The 23,412-nt window shown below is 43.3% G+C and overlaps 1 protein-coding gene across 1 annotated transcript in view; it reads left to right on the top strand.

The window, feature by feature from the left end:
• Positions 1–23,412, top strand: part of mfsd14a1 (major facilitator superfamily domain containing 14A 1) — a 53,127-nt gene that overhangs the window by 25,704 nt on the left and 4,011 nt on the right. The window contains exons 6-11 of the mRNA XM_070887269.1: positions 1,283–1,501; positions 2,085–2,198; positions 5,282–5,353; positions 11,370–11,482; positions 12,210–12,307; positions 15,311–15,474. Of these exons, the coding sequence (XP_070743370.1) occupies positions 1,283–1,501; positions 2,085–2,198; positions 5,282–5,353; positions 11,370–11,482; positions 12,210–12,307; positions 15,311–15,474 (780 nt within the window). The remainder of the gene's footprint in view (positions 1–1,282; positions 1,502–2,084; positions 2,199–5,281; positions 5,354–11,369; positions 11,483–12,209; positions 12,308–15,310; positions 15,475–23,412) is intronic.

The raw sequence follows: 23,412 nt of genomic DNA, 5'->3' as shown, positions 1-23,412 counted from the left end.
ATTTCAATGTAGGGGGTATGATTAAGAAGTTTGCAGATGATACAAGCATTGGCCGTGTGGTTGAGCATGAAGAAGAAAGCTGTAGACTACAGGAAGATATCAATGAACTGGTCAGGTGGGTAGAACAGTGGCAAATGGAATTCAACCCGAAGAAGTGTGAGGTAATGCATTTGGGAAGGGCTAACAAGGCAAGGGAATACACATTAAATGGTAGGACACTGAGAAGTGTAGAGGAACAGAGGGACCTTAGAGTGCATGTCCACAGATCCCTCAAGGTAGCAGGACAGGTAGATAAGGTGATTAAGAAGGAATACGGGATACTTGCCTTTATTATTTTCCCACATTACAACAGTGACTGCACTCCAAAAGTATTTAATTGGCTGTAAAGCGCTTTGAGATGTCCAGTGGTCGTGAAAGGCGCTATATAAATCCAAGTCTTTTCTTTTTATTAGCCGAGGCATAGAATATAAGAGCTGGGAGATTATGCTTGAACTGTATAAAACACTAGTTAGGCCACAGCTGGAGTACTGCGTGCAGTTCTGGTCACCACATTACAGGAAAATGTGATTGCACAAGAGAACGTACAGAGGAGATTTACGAGGCTGTTGCCTGGACTGGAGAATTTTAGCTATGAGGAAAGACTGGATAAGTTGGGGTTGTTTTTTTTGGAATAGGGGAGGCTGAGGGGAGACCTAATTGAGGTGTATAAAATTATGAGGAGCCGAGATAGAGTGGATAGGAAGGACCCTTAGCAGAGGGGTCAATAACCATAGATTTAAAGTAATTGGTAGGAGGTTTAGAGGAGATTTGAGAAGAAATTATTTCACTCGGGGTGGTGAGAGTCTGGAACTCACTGCCTGAAAGGGTGGTAGAGGTAGAAACCCTCATAACATTTAAAAAGTAATTGAATATGCACTTGAAGTGCTGTAACCTACAAGGCTACGGACCAAGAGCTGGAAAGTGGGTTAGGCTGGATAGCTCTTTGTTGGTCGGCACGGGCACAATGGGCCAAATGGCCGCCTCCTGTGCTGTAAATTTCTATGATTCAATATCCAATTGTGTAATTTCCAAAAAGCAGTGTCTTGTTTTATTTAATCCGAAGAATTGATTACAAACTAAGGAAAATAATCTTCCAGTTTAGTTTTATGCTAAGACTAGAATAACTTTTTAAAAGTCCAAGGTTTGCTGAATAACCCATTTGCTGCTCTGTGTATTGTGTCTTTCTCTTGCAATATATTCATCTTTGGACTGCAGTAGTTATTCTTATCTTCACAATTACTAGGTTTCGGCCACATTTGCTGCAAGCTTAGTTACCAGCCCAGCCATCGGTGCATATCTTGGCCGAATTTATGGAGACAATCTTGTGGTTATTCTTGCTACGGCAATTGCTCTGCTGGATATTTGCTTTATATTGGTGGCTGTACCAGAATCTCTCCCTGAAAAGATGCGTCCAGCCTCTTGGGGAGCTCCCATTTCTTGGGAGCAAGCTGACCCATTTGCGGTAAGTGTGACATGGACTTTGAATTAGAAATTGAAGGTGTTATATTCTATCTGTGAAAAATGCAAATACATTTTAATATTGAACCTTCAGCTTCTCCCAATTTAAATTTCTAATGGGTTTCTTGATTATGTTCACAAATACGGCTTTAACTGGAACCACTTCAGTTTACGTGTTGAACCATTCGGATATTTATTACACTTTTCTCACAAGTGTTGAATATCTGCTGGAAATTAGAAAATTCACTAATGCTATTTTGGCCATCTTCAGACCTGTAATTGAGCTGTTGAGGAAGACAGTTCTGCTCATTGGATAGAGTCTTTCTGGGCTTTACAAGTACCTGAAATTGTAAACCAAAAATATAGAATGTTGTTGAGTTTCTGCAATATTGAAGTCATGCTCTTGTTTGCTTCACTTGACATTATATTATACATTTAAAAAGGTGATTATGTTTTGCTCCGCTTTAGCTGCATGTATTATTAAAGTTATTTAGTTTTCAGAGACAGCAGCATTAAAAAAACTTGGCTTCTTTGATGTGAATATACTGGTTGACATTTATGCATGTAAATATTTTTTTTATCCCCAGTCCCTCAAGAAGGTTGGCCAAGATTCAACAGTTCTACTTATCTGCATTACAGTTTTCCTCTCCTACCTGCCAGAGGCGGGCCAGTATTCCAGTTTTTTTCTTTACCTCAGACAGGTAGGAATAGCATTTGGGAAATCTCTTAGCTTTCACAAATTTCAGAAAATGTTGGTAAATCACAGTACAATAGGTTTGGTAATAACTTCATTAAGGCTATTTTATGCATCCTATATTCAGAGCAGACAGATGGCTAACCAGTTGAAAATTACTTCCATAAAAATCATAGATAATTCCTCCCAAGTTTCTGCTGAATGTGTAGTGCCAGGTTTTTGAAATATACCTTCAATTTAATAAGTGATCAGCTATCCAGGATGTTCCAGTTAAGCTTCAAGTGCAAATGCCAGTGGAACTGAACACACTACCTCAAAGTGTTTACATTATTCAAGCAGCCATCACTGTGTTCGAAATAAATTTACACTTTGTGCTTACTTTCAAAATTGGGTAGGTGCTTCAATTGGTTTCTGCTTAATGGGAGCTCAGATACAATACAATAAGAAAGATCAAGTTGACACACAAAATAGATGTGATGCCATGTGATTACCTACTTGCTTCTTTGCTGCTGTAGTTTATTAAAACAAAGTTGATTCTTTAATTGCCATTTATTGCGTGTACTTCAATGATAAGAGAGGATATAATGAGAAGTACGTTGGCAGTGTAGACCTTATGTGTAGAATTAAGAAATAGAAAAGGATTTAAGACTGTAGTGGGAGTTGTGTATAGATCCCCTGGTAGCAGCTAGACTGGCTCTTGCAAGATTCAGATACAATTGTATACATGCAGAGATTAGGCAAGCATGTAGCAAAGACAAAGTGGTTTTAATGGGGGATTTTAACTTTCATATAGATTGGAATAAGCAGACTAGCACCGGTCATTGCTATGTCACTCTGCTATTTAAGAAATGGCGAGAGAGGGAAACCAGGGAATTATAGACATCTGTTGTCGGGGAAATTGCTAGAGTCTATAATTAAGGATATGGTGACTGAACACCTTGATCATTTTCAATTGATCAGGGAGAGCCAGCATGGATTTGTGAAAGATACAGTATAGTATTAGGCAGTCCCTCGAATCGAGGATAACCCACTTCCACACCAAAAAGAGATGATTTCATAAGTGTTTCAGTGAGGGACCTGATATTCAAGGTCCCAAACAACATATTGAAGGGTGGAAGATGCCTGTGCGTGGATTCGACAAACCTGATTACATTTTTTTATGAGGTGACTAAAGTAGCGTTCAGGGGAATGTCTATGGATGTTATATATGTGGACTTCCAGACGGCTTTTGATAAAATTCCACATAAGAGCCTGTTAACTAAGATAGAAGCTCATGGAATTGATGGCAAATTATTGACCTGGTTTGGAAATCGGCTGAGCGGCTGGAGACAGACAGTAGGGTTGGCAGGATGTGACTAGTGGTGTCCCACAGGGATGTGTGTTGGGGCCTCAACTATTCACAGTATTTATGAACAACTTGGATGATGGCATAGAAAGTCATATATCCAAATTTGCCGATGACACAAAGATAGGCGGCATTGTCGGCAGATGAAAGCATAAATTTACAAAGGGATATCGACAGATTAAGTGAATGGGCAAAACTGTGGCAAATGGATTTCAAAGTAGGCACATGTGAGGTCATCCACTTTGGTCCAAAAAAGGATAGAACAAGGTACTTTCTAAATAGTGAAAAGCTAAAAATAGTGAATATTCAAAGAGACTGGGGGATTCAGGTACATAGACCATTAAAATGTCATGAACAGGTACAGAAAATAATTTAAAAGACTAATGCAATGCTGGCCTTTATATCTAGAGGACTAGAATACAAGGGGGTAGAAGTTATGCTACAGCCATACAACACCTTGGTTAGACCACACCTGGAGCACTGTGAGCAGTTCTGGACAGCACACCTAAGGAAGGATATATTGGCCTTGGAGGGAGTGCAGTTTAGGTTTACCAGAATGATATCTGGACTTCAAGGTTTAAGTTACAAGGAGAGATTACACAAATGAGGGTTGTATTCCCTAGAATTTAGACAGTTAAGGGGTGGTCTGATCAAAGTTTTCAAGATATTAAGGGGAACAGATAGGGTAGATCGAGAGAAACTATTTCCGATGGTTGGGGAGTCTAGGACTAGGGGGTATTGTCTAAAAATTAGAGCCAGACCTTTCGGGAGTGAAATTCGGAAACACTTCTACACACAAAGGGTGGTAGAAGTTTGGAACTCTCTCCTGCAAATAGCAATTGTTGCTAGATCAATTGTTAATTTTAAATCGGAGATTGATTGCTTTTTGTTAACCACAGGTATTGAGGGATATGGACTAAAGGCGGGTATATACAATAAAATCATAGATCAGCCATAATCTCATTGCATGGCAGAGCAGGCTCGAGGGGCTCAAAGGCCTACTCCTGTTCCTATGTTCCTAGCATATTTATGTTTTACAATTAACTAGAATGTAGAATTCTTCAAATAGTATTGGTTGTTGGTGGTGTCAGCTGTGGCTCAGTGGGTAGCACGCTCATCTCTGAGGCAGTAAGTTGTGGCTTCAAGTAGCACTCCAGGAACTAGAGCATAAAAATCTAAGCTGACACTCAAGTGCAGTGCAGTGCTGAGGGAGTGCTACACTGTCGGAAGTGCCATCTTTCAGATGAAACGTTAATCCAAGGCCCCGTCTGCTCTCTCAGCTGGACATAAAAGATCCCATGGCAGTATTTCGAAGAAGAGCAGGTGAATTATCCCTGGTGTCCTGGGCAATATTTATCCCTCAATCAGCATAACAAAAACAGGTTATTTGGTCATTATCACATTGCTGTTTGTGGGAGCTTGCTGCCCGTATATTGGCTGTTGAGTTTCCCACATTACAACAGTGACTACACTTCAAAAGTACTTCATTGGCTGTAAAGTGCTTTGAGACGTCCAGTGGTTGAAAAAGTTGCTATATAATTGTAAGTCCTTTCTTAGTATTTGTTGTCTCGGTCCATTATGATCAATTTATTGCTGGGATTTATTTTTGATAAATGAATATGCATAAAATTGTACAGGAATTGGAGAATGGTTTTATTTAATTAAAATAAAATGATAATATAGCATTTAGATTTAATAGATTAAAAATTACAGCGCATTTAATATTTTTTTTGTTGTCCTGATAGGTCATGAGATTTTCATCAGAAAGTGTGACAGCCTTTATAGCTGTCCTTGGAATCCTGTCCATTATTGCACAAGTAAGTATCCAGTTAAAGCCTCATATGGTACTTACTTTAAGAAAACCCCCTTTACTGTTCTATTTCACACACTATCGGTAACCATTACTGAATCTTGCTAGACTGGCTCTTGTAAGATTCTGATACAATTTCCTTCCATGTTCACAGTGAAACTAAGTTTACATAAGCACACCCATGGCTCCTATGATCTGAAACATACACCTTCGTACATGCCATAATTGGGAGTAGCACACCCTATAATTAAAAACATTTCCCAAAATATTTAATGCAGGACATTGCACTCGCCTCCCACCATGCTTTCCAGTCCATTCTGGCTAAAACTAGTAATCAAATTTATTTACAAAAATTACAATTACAGAGGAGCAAAACAATATAGCGGGAGACTATCAATGCAAATATTTAGAAACATAGAAAATAAGTGCAGGAGTAGGCTATTCGGCCCTTCGAGCCTGCACCGCCATTCAATAAGATCATGGCTGATCATTCCCTCAGTACCCCTTTCCTGCTTTCTCTCCATACCCCTTGATCTCTTTAGCCGTAAGGGCCATATCTAACTCCCTCTTGAATATATCCAATGAACTGGTATCAACAACTCTCTGTGGCAGGGAATTCCACAGGTTAACAACTCTCTGAGTGAAGAAGTTTCTCCTCATCTCAATCCTAAAACAATAAAGAATCAGTCGGAGCACAATGGTTTAAATATCATTCTTTCAGAGAATGGCCCTGAATATGAGGTCGGTATGACGGTGTAAGGCAGCAAACTGGCTTTAAAAACTGACCACAACTTTGGGATTTGCCACATGGGCTTGTGGAAATCCCAAACTTGCAGTCTGTCAATGTCAACTCCGAAACCGTGCGCCCCCTCCTCACCCAACAGAGCTGGCAATCAGTAAAATCTCATATATCGTTGAAACTGACGAGAACTTCGGCTCTTCCACAGTAAGTACGCTGTTAAATTCCCCACTAAAAGTTAGACCTAAAGGGATTAGGTGTAACTGGGTTTTCAACAACGTTTTGGCTGCTAAACAAAGATTAAAGGCCTGGAAAACTAATTTTAATTTTGTGCAGTATGAAATTTGTCCATTTTAATAAAAATTAAAATTAAGAAACTTTCAAAAAATGTTAACTTTTTAAGTTTGTGCATCTTTATTTTAGGTTTGCCTTTTCTCCATGTAAGAACCCGAATCTGTTGCTTGCTCACTTTGTGAAAATTCTGCCTTTTGATTGGCTGCTTAGCAGTCTATTGACATCACAGCAGTTCGAACAAGGGGATCCCTATTAAGTTCCATTGAATTCAAGGTCGGAATACCCGAAGTTCTCGACACAGGGATTGCAAGATCCTTGTGCGAAGCCTATTTTGGGACCATCAGCGAACATCTTCGCTTTGCCGCTGACTACAAATTCAGGGCCAATATTTCTTACTATATGTAATAATCTGCAAGGCTTTTGGAGGACACGAACTTCCATAAACATCCTGATGTCATGCTCATGTAAGAAATAGACCTGACTTGGCCACCGAGAGTCCAGCTATCAAGTTGGACACCAATGAAAACTGAAATGACGACATACCAAACATCTCATACAATGCATCCAGGGCACAATACAGCACACAAGATTAAAGGAGTTCTCTCCATTTGGCAGGAAATTATATTATTTATTAATTTCATTGTTCAAAATGTGATCAGCAGCCCTTGGCTAGTCGATTTCAATTTCTTTTGACGCTTGGTTGGTCTATGTGCAACTCCAGAGTGTTTGATTGGCATCTGCCAGTTTCACAGGTGTTCAACATTTGAAAGACCTAAGCTACTATCCCAACCAATCGTGATTTGATTAGATTCTGCTCAGACAGTGCCATTAACGGCCTTCCTTGTAGTTGACAGCTATTTCCAGATAATATTTGTATAATGTCTTTCCTTTTCACAGATTTAAAAAAAATATATTTTAAGAATCCAGCTAGCAGAAGTTCATTTTCAATTCATAATATGCTGAACGGTCTAAAATGTCATTTAAAACTATTTAATGATGAATAAGACTGAATTTTTCTTCTGCCATTTTTCTATCGTCATATATTTTCCCTATGTTAGTATCTAGTAGGGAATACAGCAGCTTCCTGGTCAAGCAGTGAACCTGCTTCCCTCACCCCCAGCCCCCAGCCTCTGCTATTAATGAGGTAGTCCCTCGGAGATGGATAAGAGCGGAGGTCAAATTTGCCTAATTTCCTTTCCTATCCCTACTCGAAGGAACCTCCTTTGGATGCTTTGTCTGGGATTGAAAACTCAACCTGTTGGGAATCTTGGGTACTAGATTTTATTCTCACACTTGTGGCATGGTGTGTCTACATAAGAACATAAGAAATAGGAACAGGAGTAGGCCATACGGTCCCGCGAGCCTGCTCCGCCATTCAATAAGATCATGGCTGATCTGATCATGGACTCAGCTCCACTTCCCCGCCCGCTCCCCATAATCCCTTATCCCCTTATCGTTTAAGAAACTGTCTATTTCTGTCTTAAATTTATTCAATGTCCCAGCTTCTACAGCTCTCTGAGGCAGTGAATTCCACAGATTTACAACCCTCTGAGAGAAGAAATTCCTCCTCATCTCTTTTAAATGGGCGGCCCCTTATTCTAAGATCATGCCCTTTAGTTCTAGTCTCCCCATCAGTGGAAACATTATCTCTGCATCCACTTTGTCAAACCTCCTCATAATCTTAGACGTTTCAATAAGATCACTTCTCATTCTTCTGAATTCCAATGAGTAGAGGCCCAACCTACTCAACCTTTCCTCATGTCAACCCCCTCATCCCCGGAATCAACCTAGTGAACCTTCTCTGAGCTGCCTCCAAAGCAAGTATATCCTTTCTTAAATATGGAAACCAAAACTGCATGCACTATTCCAGGTGTGGCCTCACCAATACCTTGTATAGCTCTAGCAAGACTTCTCTGCTTTTATACTCCATCCCCTTTGCAATAAAGGCCAAGATACCATTGGCCTTCCTGATCACTTGCTGTACCTGCATACTATCATTTTGTGTTTCATGCACAAGTACCCCCAGGTCCCGCTGTACTGCGGCACTTTGCAATCTTTCTCCATTTAAATAATAACTTGCTCTTTGATTTTTTTCTGCCAAAGTGCATGACCTCACACTTTCCAACATTATACTCCATCTGCCAAATTTTTGCCCACTCACTTAGCCTGTTTATGTGCTTTTGCAGATTTTTTGTGTCCTCACACATTACTTTTCTTCCCATCTTTGTATCGTCAGCAAACTTGACTACGTTACACTCAGTCCCTTCTTCCAAGTCGTTAATGTAGATTGTAAATAGTTGGGGTCCCAGCACTGATCCCTGCGGCACCCCAATAGTTACTGGTTGCCAATCAGAGAATGAACCATTTATCCTGACTCTCTGTTCGCTGTTAGTTAGCCAATCCTCTATCCATGCTAATATATTACCTCCAACCCCGTGAACTTTTATCTTGTGCAGTAATCTTTTGGGCCCAAGTTTCCACAGGATAAAAAACGGGCGCCCCTCCGAGCTGGGCGCCCGTTTTTCGCGCCTAAAACGGCGCCAGAAAAAAAATGCGTTATTCTCGAGCGCTTTGCAGCTCCTTGTCTGTTTGGCGCGGCGCCCAGGGGGGCGGAGCCTACACTCGCGCCGATTTTGTAAGTGGGAGGGGGCGGGTACTATTTAAATTTGTTTTTTCCTGCCGGCAACGCTGCGCGTTGGAGCGTTCGCGCATGCTCTGTGGAAAAATAACATTGGCACTCGGCCATTTTTGTAGTTCTTTGTAGCTGTTTAATTTTTGAACATTTTAAAATAAAATCACATTGCCATCAGCACATCAGCACTGAGTTCCCTTCTCACTGTCTCCTTCCCCTCCCTCCCCTGCGCGGCAACAAGCCGCTGTCTCCTTCCCCTCCCTCCCCTGCGCGGCAACAAGCCGCTGTCTCCTTCCCCTCCCTCCCCTGCGCGGCAACAAGCCGCTGTCTCCTTCCCCTCCCTCCCCTGCGCGGCAACAAGCCGCTGTCTCCTTCCCCTCACTCCACGGCAACAAGCCGCTGTCTCCTTCCTCTCCCTCCCCTGCGCGGCAACAAGCCGCTGTCTCCTTCCCCTCCCTCCCCTGCGCAGCAACAAGCCGCTGTCTCCTTCCTCTCCCTCCCCTGCGCGGCAACAAGCCGCTGTCTCCTTCCCCTCCCTCCCCTGCGCGGCAACAAGCCGCTGTCTCCTTCCCCTCCCTCCCCTGCGCGGCAACAAGCCGCTGTCTCCTTCCCCTCCCTCCCCTGCGCGGCAACAAGCCGCTGTCTCCTTCCCCTCCCTCCCCTGCGCGGCAACAAGCCGCTGTCTCCTTCCCCTCCCTCCCCTGCGCGGCAACAAACCGCTGTCTCCTTCCCCTCCCTCCCCTGCGCGGCAACAAACGGCGGTTTCCTTCGAACGATGGCTGAAGCACTTTCACACAGGTAGAAATATGGTTTATTTAATCTTTTCTTTGCTTATAAATGTTTATTCAGGTTGGATTTATTTGTATAATATTTGTAGAAGTATAAATAAGGATTGATTGTAGAATTTAATGACTTCCCCTCGCCCCCCCACCACCTCGTTCTGGACGCCTAATTTGTAACCTGCGCCTGATTTTTTAATGTGTAGAACAGGTTTTTTCAGTTCTACAAAAATCTTCACTTGCTCCATTCTACTTTAGTTTGGAGTACATTTTCACTGTGGAAACTTTGAAATAAGGCGTCAGTGGCCGGACATGTCCCTTTTGAAGAAAAAATTCTGTTCTAAAGTAGAACTGTTCTACCTCACTAGAACTGCAGAAAAAAAAATGTGGAGAATTGCGATTTCTAAGATAGTCCGTTCTCCAACAGTTGATCCTAAAAATCAGGCGCAAATCATGTGGAAACATGGGCCCTTAATGTGGCACCTTGTCAAATGTCTTCTGGAAGTCCAAATACACCACATCCACTGGTTCCCCTTTATCCACCCTGTTCATTAGATCCTCAAGGAACTCCAGCAAATTTGTCAAACATGACTTCCCCTTCATAAATCCATGCTGACTCTGCCTGACCGAATTTTGCTTATCCAAATGTCCTGCTACTGCTTCTTTGATAATGGACTCCAACATTTTTCCAACCACAGATGTTAGGCTAACTGGTCTATAGTTTCCTGATTTTTGTCTGCCTCCTTTTTTAAATAGGGGCGCTACATTTCCAATCTGCATCATTAAGCCACCTTTGGCATTTAATATTTCTAGGTACCATGTCATTTGAAATGCTGAAGTCCACACTCTTGCATGTAAAAGTTATGCACATAGGTCATCCCTGTGCTTTCCAACCTCTACTGGTTCCCTATGCCATGGCAAATTGACTTCAATATCCTTGTCCTTGTTTTCAAATCACCCTATGCCTTGCCTAACCTCACCCCATCCTATCATTACAATCTGCTGCAGCCTCATCTTCCAGTACACATTTTGTCATTTAATCTCTCCAGGGCCTTCCACCATGTCAGACCTTTTTAAATCTTTCTTCCCCTCCCCTTTCCCTGCTTCTGTACTTGCTTAAAACACTGTTCTATCTCTTAACTTTTTCCAGTTCTGACAAAAGGTCATTGACCTGAAATGTTAACTCAGTTTCTCTTTCCACAGATGCTGCCTGATCTGCTGAGTATTTCCAGCATTTTCTGTTTTTATTCCAGTACGCATGTTCTGATCCTCTGTTATTAAGATACTCCTCGTTTCCTTATCCTTCTGCTCTACCATTGATGGCCACTTTTTCAGTAACTACACCCTTGCCCTCTGGAACTCTCGCTTCGATATCTTTGTCTTGCCACCTCTCTACTTTCAGAACCTCTGAAAAACACTTCTCCAACATGTCTTTGCTCCCTCCCCCACCTTTTCCTTTCCCCTCCTGAATGGTATTTGTCAATGTTTTCCTGTGTGTGAGGAGCACTCAAGAAATATAATTTGTTGAAACGGTTGACCTAAAAATAGTGCTTCAAAGTTAACTGCATTTCTTTTTCAGACAGCGGTTTTGAGTTTGCTGATGAGATCCATTGGGAACAAAAACACTATTCTGCTTGGGTTGGGATTCCAGATGTTGCAGTTGGCCTGGTATGGCTTTGGCTCTGAGCCTTGGTATGTAATTTGAATCTTTTCTCTTGAGAGATTTTAATAACCATTATACCCTTTAAATAGACCTGCATACTGTGTTTAGAATGATCCCATATTTGTATTTTTCTCATCACAATGTTAAATTGGAAATCCATTGTGATTATGAAAATATAACTTTTTCCATCTAAAGTCCATCTTAAAGTTATACTATTTTTGTATGTATGAAATATGTTGTCATTTGTATTGTGACAATACAAATTGTATTTACTTTCTGTTGTGTCCTGTACCATTGTATACAATTTTCCTATTGTATACTCCTTATTCCTTCTCACGCTTTTTCTCTCTTTCCCTCAATGGTCAATATCTAACGTGTTGTAAAATTGTTGTGAAGCGCCTTGGGACATTTTACTATGTTAAAGGCGCTATATGAATAAAAGTTGTTATTATTGTTGCCTCTTAAGGTTAATGCTTCACTTTTTAGTTGATCTAGACCTGAGATACCCTGTACTAGATGAGCAAATTGTTTAAAATGATAGAGATGAGAGACAGTGTTATTTTTGCAGTAGAATTGCATCTTTTTCAACATCGAAATTACATCAAAAATAGCCTCTTCAACCTAGTCCGTGTTGTTTATTCTCCACCAAGAAATGGTCCAAATGTCATATGCCCTCCCTTTACCCATATCCTTTTATTCCCTATCCTTTAATATTGTGGGGCCTAACTACGTAACATTAATGTGCATTGACTGTAGGATGATGTGGGCAGCAGGAGCAGTGGCAGCCATGTCCAGCATTACTTTCCCAGCAGTGAGTGCATTGGTGTCAAGGAATGCTGATCTAGATCAACAAGGTAAAGTCTTTCCTTCTGTCCGAATCGGTGCTGTGGAGTTAGAGTAAATACAAATTGTGTTGCTGCCGACAGTTCCAGTTTGCTTTTAATATGGGCTCCTTTTTATCAATCCAGGATACTTTTAGAAAACATGAAATAACTTTCATCGTCTTTTTCATTCATCAGACTATTTGTAATAAGTTTTAAAATTCAGAATGCCACCTTCTAAAGTGTGCAGAAATTTTAATTTCACTTTGCCAGGGGTATTTACCTTTCCATTAGAGGAACAATCTTTCTTTCCCCCCCCCACACCCCCAAAGTGTTTGTAGGTGCCACTGTGCCAGAAATGTGGATTTCTGTTACCAATGGTGTAGGATGCTTCTCATGTAAATTCTAGATTTTGATCTACATTAGGTTTATAACTTCCATGTAATGCTAGCTATTGCTTTTTACATTGACAATTTTAAAGGAAGTGAATTTTATGCCTTCAGTCTATCATGGGTTCTGAAAACTGCAGTCAGAGGCAGGACAAAACATGGTTGCCCAAAGTCTAGTGGCAAACTTTTGGAAGCCATGTAAAAAAAAATTAATGAGAATTATTTTCCTAGTAGTCTTTTGCTTGGTTTATATTTCATTAATAAGGGATGTGCTCTGTAATGTATCACATCTCTCTCACGCACACTCCCTTTTGCATCATGCTCCAAAATGTCATATTTTGTCACCAATGCAAAACATTGTTTTTCTTAAAAGAAAAGGAACCTGCAATTTAATGACCTCTAATTGATCTCGGCTCAGATTACAAGCAGCTACATTTATCTGGATTTCCATAGAGAATAATTCAGCACTGTCAATAAAATGTGGCTTGAGTTAATCTAATATGATAGCTGTTGAGCAAAACAGTCACATTTCATTTAAAATAGAGATAATGGGCCCAAGTTTCGAGCCGCGCCTAGAACGGCGCAGTCCCGACCTGGACGCCCGTTTTTCGCGCCACAAAGTGCGCCTAAAAAAACCCTCCAGATTCTCCACCTCCCTGCAGGTCCTCTGGCCCTCGGCGCAGCGCAGCAGGAGCTGTAGGGGGCGGAGCCAGGTCCCTGCGCTGAAAACAGTGCCAGGACCTGTGCACATGCGTTACAGTGGGCACGCAAGTTCAGTAGCTCCAGGCGCCCAAAACTGTGTGGGAGGGGCCGAAGCACGCAGACCCTAGCCCTGGCCGAATGGCCTCACTGGGGCTGCGTGCATAAGGCTCCTCCCACGGCCAGCTCCTGCTTCCTCCCGACCCGACTCGACTCCCGCTCCCCTTCCCCCCCCCCCCCCCGCCCCTGGACCGGATCCGACCTGACCTCCCTCCCTCCCCCCGACCCGAACCGAACCGACCTCCCTCCCACCACCCCCCCGACCCGACCCAATGCCACCTACCTGTAAATCTGGTGCTGGGGACGGACTTTGCCCGAAGTCTCGGGCCCGGCCCATTCAGCCTCCCTCCCCCTTTTCCTTCCCCCCACCCCCCCCAATCTCCTTCCCCCCACCCCCCCCAATCTCCTTCCACCCACCCGCCCCCAATCTCCTTCCCCCCCACCCCCCCAATCTCCTTCCCCCCACCCCCCCAATCTCCTTCCCCCCACCCCCCCAATCTCCTTCCCCCCACCCCCCCAATCTCCTTCCCCCCACCCCCCAATCTCCTTCCCCCCACCCCTCCCAATCTCCTTCCCCCCCCAATCTCCTTCCCCCCACCCCCCCCCAATCTCCTTCCCCCACCCCCCCCCCAATCTCCTTCCCCCCCCCCAATCTCCTTCCCCCCACCCCCCCCATCTCCTTCCATCCCCCCCAATCTCCTTCCATCCCCCCCAATCTCCTTCCCCCCCCCCAATCTCCTTCTCCCCCCCCCCCCGATCTCCTTCTCCCCCCCCCCCCCGATCTCCTTCTCCCCCCCCCCCCCCCGATCTCCTTCTCCCCCCCCCCCCCCGATCTCCTTCTCCCCCCCCCGATCTCCTTCTCCCCCCCCCGATCTCCTTCTCCCCCCCCGATCTCCTTCTCCCCCCCAATCTCCTTCTCCCCCCCACCCCCAATCTTCTTTTCTCCCCCCCCCCAATCTCCTTCTCTCCCCCCCCCCCATCTCCTTTCTCCCCCCCATCTCCTTTCTCCCCCCATCCCTCCCCCCTTCTCCCCCCATCCCTCCCCCCTTCTCCCCCTATCCCTCCCCCCTTCTCCCCCCATCCCTCCCCCTTCTCCCCCCATCCCTCCCCCCTTCTCACCCCATCCCTCCCCCCTTCCCTCCCCCTGCTCCCCCCCTCTCCCTCTACCCTCCCTCTCCCTCTACCCCCCTCCTCGCTGTCAGAAACACAGACACTGACAGACAGAGAATGAGAGACAGACAGACAGAGAGATAGAGACACTGACAGAGACACACTGGGGGGGGGGGGGCATCCCAGCATGCTGTTGGAGGGCTCCCGGTGCTGCAGTCGGTAAGTAGAAATTTTTTTATTTATTGATTTAAAAAAAACAATTATTTCTTATTAATTTTTTTTGATTGATTTATTGGTTGATTTATTGATGTATTTGTCATTTATTATTGATGATGGCTCTTTATTTGTAAAACTGAAGTGTTTAATGTTTATAAACTTCCCTTTAAACACCCCCCCCCCCCCCCCCATTCCCTACGCCTGATTTATAACCTACGCCTGATTTTCTAAAGTGTAGACAAGGTTTTTTCGAGCGTACAAAAATCTTCACTTACTCCATTCTAAGTTAGTTTGGAGTAAGTTTTCACTCACGAAACTTTGAAATCAGGCGTAAGTGGCCGGACACGCCCCCTTTTGAAAAGAAAATTCTGTTCCAAAGTGAAACTGTTCTAACTGACTAGAACTGGAGCAAACTAAATTACGAGAATTCCGATTTCTAAGATACTCCGTTCTACACCATTTGCTCCTAAAAATCAGGAGCAAATCATGTGGAAACTTGGGGCCAATGTTTCTTTTGAGCTACTAAGTTTGAACACTAACTCAGAGTTACAATTGTTTGTAGGTGTTGTTCAAGGAATGGTCACAGGCATTCGAGGGCTGTGTAATGGCCTGGGGCCAGCTCTATATGGATTTATATTCTATATTTTTCATGTGGAATTAAATGAATTACCAGAGAATGATGCCGGATCACTTGACAGTAGGAAGGCAGACAGCCATTCTCAGCAGGTAGGGTGTGAGTGTTTGTACCAGATATTTACTTGGCAACTTGCTTTACAGTACTAAATCTGTTATGCTAAAACAGTGTTCATCTGTATTGTTAGTCCCTGCATTCAGACCCATTAAACAATGTTGACTAATACAGATTCCTGCCTCTCCCTTATTTACACTGGTGAGTGTAGAAACTGTTGCTATCTGTTTTTATATTTCGAGCTAGTTTACTTTCATAGTCTATCTTCCCTTTCTTAAGCATTCTTTTAGTCATTCTTTGCTGGCTTTTAAACATAGAAACATAGAAAATAGGTGCAGGAATAGGCTATTCGGCCCTTCGAGCCTGCATCACCATTCAATAAGATCATGGCTGATCATTCCCTCAGTACCCCTTTCCTGCTTTCTCTCCATACCCCTTGATCCCCTTAGCCATAAGGGCCATAGCTAACTCCCTCTTGAATATATCCAATGAACTGGCATCAACAACTCTCTGCGGCAGGGAATTCCACAGGTTAACAACTCTCTGAGTGAAGAAGTTTCTCCTCATCTCAGTCCTAAATGGCCTACCCCTTATCCTAAGACTATGTCCCCTGGTTCTGGACTTCCCCAACATCGGGAACATTCTTCCCGCATCTAACCTGTCCAGACCCGTCAGAATCTTATACGTTTCTATGAGATCCCCTCTCATCCTTCTAAACTCCAGTGAATAAAAGCCCAGTTGATCCAGTCTCTCCTCTTATGACAGTCCAGCTATCCCTAGAATCAGTTTGGTGAACCTTCGCTGCACTCCCTCAATAGCAAGAACGTCCTTCCTCAGATTAGGAGACCAAAACTGAACACAATATTCCAGGTGAGGCCTCACTAAGGCCCTGTACAACTGCAGTAAGACCTCCCTACTCCTATACTCAAATCCCCTAGCTATGAAGGCCAACATACCATTTGCCTTCTTCACCGCCTGCTGTACCTGCATGCCCACTTTCAGTGACTGATGAACCATGACAAATCTCGTTGCACCTCCCCTTTTCCTAATCTGCCATTCAGATAATATTCTGCCTTTGTGTTTTTGTCCCCAAAATGGATAACCTCATTATACTGCATCTGCCATGCATTTGCCCACTCACCTAACCTGTCCAAGTCACCCTGCAGCCTCTTAGCATCCTCCTCACAGCTCACACCGCCACCCAGTTTAGTGTCATCCGCAAACTTGGAGATATTACACTCAATTCCTTCATCTAAATCGTTAATGTATATTGTAAAGAGCTGGGGTCCCAGCACTGAGCCCTGTGGCACTCCACTAGTCACTGCCTGCCATTCTTCCCAAGCTTCCCAATCTTCTGTCCTCCCACTAGTTTTGGCCATTTTGTATGCCCTTGTTTTTAATTGGATACCATCCTTTATTTATTTAGTTAGCCAGCCACGGATGGCTATCTTTTCTTTTACACCATTTCCTCCTCACTGGAATATATTTTTCTTGCGAGTTATGAAATATCTCCTTAAATGTACACCACTGTTCATCAACCATTCTACACTTTAATCTGTTTTCCCAGTCCACTTTAGCCAACCCTGCCCTCATACCTTTGTAGTCTCCTTTATTTAAGCTTAGTACGCTGGTTTGAGATCCAACTTTCTCGTCCTCCATCTGAATTTGAAATTCAGCTATGCTATGGTCATTTGTTCCAAGGGGATCCTTTACTAGGAGATTGTTTATTAATCCTGTCTCATTACACAGGACCAGATCTAAGATAGCCTGCTCCCTGGTTGATTCCGTTTCATACTGCTCAAGGAACCCGTCCTTTACGCACTCTATGAACTCCTCCTCAAGGTTACCCTGACCAATTTGATTTGTCCAATCAATATGGAGGTTAAAATCACCCACGATTATTGCTGATCCCTTTTTACAAGCCCCCACTATTTCTTGGTTTATACTGCGACCAACAGAGTTGCTACTGTTAGGGGGCGTATAGACTACGCTCACCAATGGACTTTTTCCCCTTATTATTCCTTATCTCCACCCAAACTGTTTCAACATCCTGATCAGTTGAGCCAATATCGTTTCTCACTATTGCAGTGATTCCATCCTTCTGTCTGTCCTTCCGAATTGTCAAGTATTCCTGAATGTTTAGTTCCCAGTCTTGGTCACTTTGCAACCAAATCTCTGATATGGCTATCAGATCATACCCATTTGTAACTCTTTGTGCCGACAGCTCATCTAATTTGTTACAAATGTTGCGTGCATTCAGATAGAGGGCGTTTAAATGTATTTTCTTACCATTTTCTCCTGTTATGACCCCTGTTTCTGATACACTCTTATGTTTATAGATTCTGTCCCTTCCTGTCACGCTCTGGTTTTCGCTTCTTCCAATGCTACCCTGCTCTATTGCCTTCACCTTGTTTTTTGAGCTTTAAGGTTTCTGCTTACCTGAACCCCACCCCACTAATTCGTTTAAAGTGCTCTCTGCAGCCCTAGTTATTTGATTTGCCAGGACACTAGTCCCAGCCTGGTTCACGTGGCTAAAGTAAATGTTGGTCCCTTAGAGGACGAGACCGGGGAATTAGTTATGGGGAACATGGAGAAACTCTGATTAAATATTTTTTTATCAGTCTTTATGGTAGAGGACACTAAAAATATCCCAACAGTGGATAGTCAAGGGGCTATAAAGAGGGAAGGAACTTAACACAATCACAATCACTAAGGAATTGGTACTCAGTAAGATAATGGGACTAAAGGCGGATAAATCCCCTGGACCTGATCCAAGGGTCTTAAGAGAAGTAGCGGCAGGGATTGTGGATGCATTGGTTGTAATTTACCAAAATTCCCTGGATTCTGGGGAGGTCCCAGCAGATTGGAAAACTGCAAATGTAACGCTCCTATTTAAAAAAGGAGGCAGACAAAAAGCAGGAAACTATGGACCAGTTAGCCTAACATCTGTGGTTGGGAAAATGTTGGAGTCCATTATTAAAGAAGCAGTAGCAGGACATTTGGAAAAGCATAATTCAGTCAGGCAGAGTCAGCATGGATTTATGAAGGGGAAGTTATGTTTGACAAATTTGTTGGAGTTCTTTGAGGATGTAACGGACAGGGTAGATAAAGGGGAACCAGTGGATGTGGTGTTTTTGGATTTCCAGAAGGCATTTGACAAGGTGCCACATAAAAGATTACTGCACAAGATAAAAGTTCACGGGGTTGGGGATAATATATTAACATGGATAGAGGATTGGCTGTCGAACAGAAAACAGAGAGTCGGGATAAATGGTTCATTCTCAGGTTGGCAACCAGTGACTAGTGGGATGCCGCAGCGATCAATGCTGGGACGCCAACTATTTACAATCTTCTATTAACGACTTGGATGAAGGGACCGAGTGTAATGTAGCCAGGTTTGTTGCTGATACAAAGATGGGAGGAAAAGCAATGTGTGAGGAGGACACAAAAAACCTGCAAAGAAATGGCAGACCAATTGAACAAATACTTTGGTTCTGTCTTCACGAAGGAAGACACAAATAACCTTCCGAATGTACGAGGGGACAGTGGGTCTAGTGAGAAGGAGGAACTGAAGGATATCCTTATTAGGTGGGAAATTGTGTTAGGGAAATTGATGGGATAAATCCCCGGGGCCTGATAGTCTGCATCCCAGAGTACTGAAGGAAGTGGCCCTAGAAATAGTGGATGCATTGGTGATCATTTTCCAACAGTCTATCGACTCTAGGTCAGTTCCTATGGACTGGAGGGTAGCTAATGTAACACCACTTTTTAAAAAAGGAGGGAGAATTATAGACCGGTTAGCTTGACATCAGTAGTGGGGAAAATGTTGCAATCAGTCATTAAGAATGAAATAGCAGCGCATTTGGAAAGCAGTGACAGGATCAGTCCAAGTCAGCATGGATTTATGAAAGGGAAATCATGCTTGACAAATCTTCTGGAATTTTTTGAGGATGTAACTAGCAGAGTGGACAAGGGTCCAACATTGGATGTGGTGTATTTAGACTTTCAAAAGGCTTTTGACAAGGTCCCTCACAAGAGATTGGTGTGCAAAATCAAAGCGCTTGGTACTGGGGTTAATGTACTGATGTGGATAGAGTACTGGTTGGCAGACAGGAAGCAGAGAGTGGGGATAAATGGGTCCTTTTCAGAATGGCAGGCAGTGACTAGTGGAGTGCCGCAGGGCTCAGTGCTGGGACCCCAGTTCTTTACAATATACATTAACGATTTGGAAGAAGGAATTGAGTGTAATATCTCCGAGTTTGCAGATGACACTAAGCTGGGTGGTGGTGTGAGCTGTGAGGAGGACGCTAAGAGGCTGCAGGGTGACTTGGACAAGTTAGGTGAGTGGGCAAATGCATGGCAGATGCAGTATAATGTGGATAAATGTGAGGTTATCCATTTTGGGGGCAAAAACACAAAGGCAGAATATAATCTGAATGGCGGCAGATTAGGAAAAGGGGAGGTGCAACGAGACTTGGATGTCATGGTTCATTAGTCATTGAAGGTTGGCATGCAGGTACAGCAGGTGGTGAAGAAGGCAAATGGTAAGTTGGCCTTCATAGCTAGGGGATTTGAGTATAGGAGCAGAGAGGTCTTACTGCAGTTGTACAGAGCCTTAGTGAGGCCTCGCCTGGAATATTGTGTTCAGTTTTGGTCTCCTAATCTGAGGAAGGATGTTTCTGCTATTGAGGGAGTGCAGCGAAGGTTCACCAGATGATTCCAGGGATAGCTGGATTGTCATATGAGGAGAGACTGGATCAACTGGGCCTTTATTCACTGGAGTTTAGAAGGGTGAGAGGGGATTTCATAGAAACGTATAAGATTCTGACGGGACTGGACAGATTAGATGCGGGAAGAATGTTACCGATGTTTGGGACGTCCAGAACCAGGGACATAGTCTTAGGATAAGGGGTAGGCCATTTAGGACTGCGATGAGAAACTTCTTCACTCAGAGAGTTGTTAACCTATGGAATTTCCTGCCGCAGAGAGTTGTTGATGCCAGTTCATTGGATATATTCAAGAGGGAGTTAGATATGGCCCTTACGGCTAAGGGGATCAAAGGGTATGGAGAGAAAGCAGGAAAGGGGTACTGAGGGAATGATCAGCCATGATCTTATTGAATGGCCTACTCCTGCACCTTTTTTCTATGTTTCTAAAAGGACATAGACAGACTACGTGAGTGGGCAAAAATTTGGCAGATGGAGTATAATGTTGGAAAGTATGAAGTTATGCACTTTTGCAGAAAAAAATCTAGGAGCAAATTATTATTTAAATGGAGAAAGGGGGTTGCAATATAGCGGGACCTGGGGGTCCTGTTGCATTAAGCACAAAAGCTTAGTATGCAGGTACAGCAAGTGATCAGGAAGGCCAATGGAATCTTGGCCTTTATTGCAAAGAGTATGGAGTATAAAAGCAGGGAAGTATTGCTACAGTTATACAGGGTATTGGTGAGGCCACACCTAGAATACTGCATACAGTTTTGGTTTCCATATTTAAGAAAGGATATACTTGCTTTAGAGGCTATTCAGAGAAGGTTCACCAGGTTGATTCCAGAGATGAGGGGGTTGACTTATGAGGAAATGTTGAGTAGGTTGGGCCTCTACTCATTGGAATTCAGATGAATGAGAGGTGATCTTATCGAAACGTATAAGATTATGAGGGGACTTGACAAGGTGGATGCGGAGAGGATGTTTCCACTAATGGGGAGACTAGTACTAGGGGGCATAATCTTTGAATAAGGGGCCGCCCATTTAAAATTGAGATGAGAAGGAATTTCTTCTGAGGGTTGTAAATCTGTGGAATTCACTGCCAGATAGCTGTGGAAGCTGGGTCATTGAATAAATTTAAGACAGAGGTAGACAGATTCTTAACCGATAAGGGAATAAGGGGTTATAGGGAGCGGGCAGGGAAATGGACCTGAGTCCATGATCGGATCAGCCATGATCGTATTAAATGGCGGAGCAGGCTCAATGGGCTGTATGGCCTACTCCTGCTCCTATTTCTGATGTTCTTGTGTGTCCTATAGATGTAATTTTTTATTTTTGTTTTATGTACATGCACAGCATGTGAATATAAACACTTCAAATGCATTTATTTAATGTACACCAGGTAAGAGAGATTTACCCTTGCACTTCACTGCCTTTAAATGTGCCGATCTGCGGTGAGTTTAATTTAGAGATCTGTCAGTGGCGGTGGTAATTGGAGATTGTATTTGCTATATTGGGTCAAGTGTGAAGTCCACTAGGCTTTTCAATTTGCGTTTTTGAATGACCATTGTATGAATTAGGGGAACTTGTTATTTTTACACACAAAGCAAAAAACCTCAGGTTTTTACACACAAAGCAAAAAACCTCAGGTTTTTAACCTTTGCCACACCACAGATGAGTTTACTTGTCAAGAATTAGGGGGCTGCTGCCACGTTTATTCATCTAGCAGCAGCCCTTTCATCTTGCTTACTAGCTTTGTGTGTGGTGCTGATTTGTATCTGATGGAGAACCCAGCATTTTATTCCACTTTCAAAGTAGGAATCCTAAAGCAGAACACCTGTTCAGAGGTTTTTTTTTAAAAAGAGATAATAATGATGAGAGGGTTCCAGGTGATCCCAGAGATCCTCTGATTTCTGTATTTGGCTGGATAGTGTGTTATTTCTGTTGCTATGTACTTTTTAAAAAAAACATTTAAATTCCAGCAGTTTTCTTTTAGCTAGCTGACTCTGTGGGTTCAATTTTCCCCAAAGCTTTTTTTGGCATACTTGAAGAGTTACGCCCGTTTTTTGGGGGCCCCAAGTACGCCAAAAAAAATGTTCTAAGTTTCCCTGTTGGATTTCTTCATTTTGGCATGGCCTAACCTGTCCTTTAGTTTTGAGGGTGGAGCCTGGATCTGCACCAAAAAGATCAGGCTGCCATGGTAACCAGGGACACAATGCGAAACATACAGCCAGTTCCCAACATATTAAAACACATTGCATCAATTTAAAATATATTGCAGTAACTTACCTCCAATTATTAAAGCCGGTCCTGCTACCCCCGCCCTGGTTGAAAGGCTTGCCGGTCCGCCCCCCTGCTCGACCTCCCAGGCCGAATGGCCACCTCCCGGTTCTCTCTCGCTCTCCCTCCCTCCCTCCCCTGTACATCTGCTGCACTTACCTGTGCCGCTTTCTTTAACTCTCCAGAAGGTTTTTCTGCAGAGGCCACATACGCTGGCCTAAGCAGAACTGGAGTAACTCTCAGCTGACCAAACTTGCTTAAATCGCCAGAATTGGCGCGGGTGGCAGGTTACGCCCCCTTTGGCTGAAAAAAAAAACCTAAAAAAATCGTAACTAACTCATGCAAATTGATTGGGGAAACTGATTTTTTAAACTTAGGCCAAAAAAAGCAGCCTGCTCAAAAAAAATGGCGCAAATCAGTGGGGAAAATTGAGCCCTGTATCTGTTGGAAGTTAGGACAGGAAGTCCCTGGGAGTGTCAGTATTTACAGGGGTCGGCACCAATGTTCGCTGGGTCACACAACTCTCTGCAGGTCCCGCGAGCTGGTGAGCTGGTTTTTCAATAGAAAAGACGCATATGCACGGAAAAAGAAATTAGAGGGAACATTGTCCTCCACACTGACACAGTTTCCAGGGAGTCTGGAGTTAAAATAAAATGGGGAAGGTGGCTCAACCGTGGCTAACAAGGGAAATTAAGGATAGTGTTAAATCCAAGGAAGAGGCATATGAATTGGCCAGAAAAAGCAGCAAACCTGAGGACTGGGAGAAATTTAGAATTCAGCAGAGGAGGACAAAGGGTTTAATTAGGAGGGGGAAAATGGAATATGAGAGGAAGTTTGTCGGGAACATAAAAATTGACTGCAAAAGCTTCTATAGATATGTGAAGAGAAAAAGATTAGTGAAGACAAACGTAGGTCACTTGCAGTCAGATTCAGATGAATTTATAATGGGGAATAAAGAAATGGCAGACCAGTTGAACAAATACTTTGGTT

The sequence above is a fragment of the Pristiophorus japonicus genome, chromosome 8 (genome assembly GCF_044704955.1).
Source record: "Pristiophorus japonicus isolate sPriJap1 chromosome 8, sPriJap1.hap1, whole genome shotgun sequence".
Lineage (NCBI taxonomy): Eukaryota > Metazoa > Chordata > Chondrichthyes > Pristiophoridae > Pristiophorus > Pristiophorus japonicus.
Note: the sequence above shows the minus strand (reverse complement) of the source record. Positions and strands in the feature narration are given on the sequence as shown.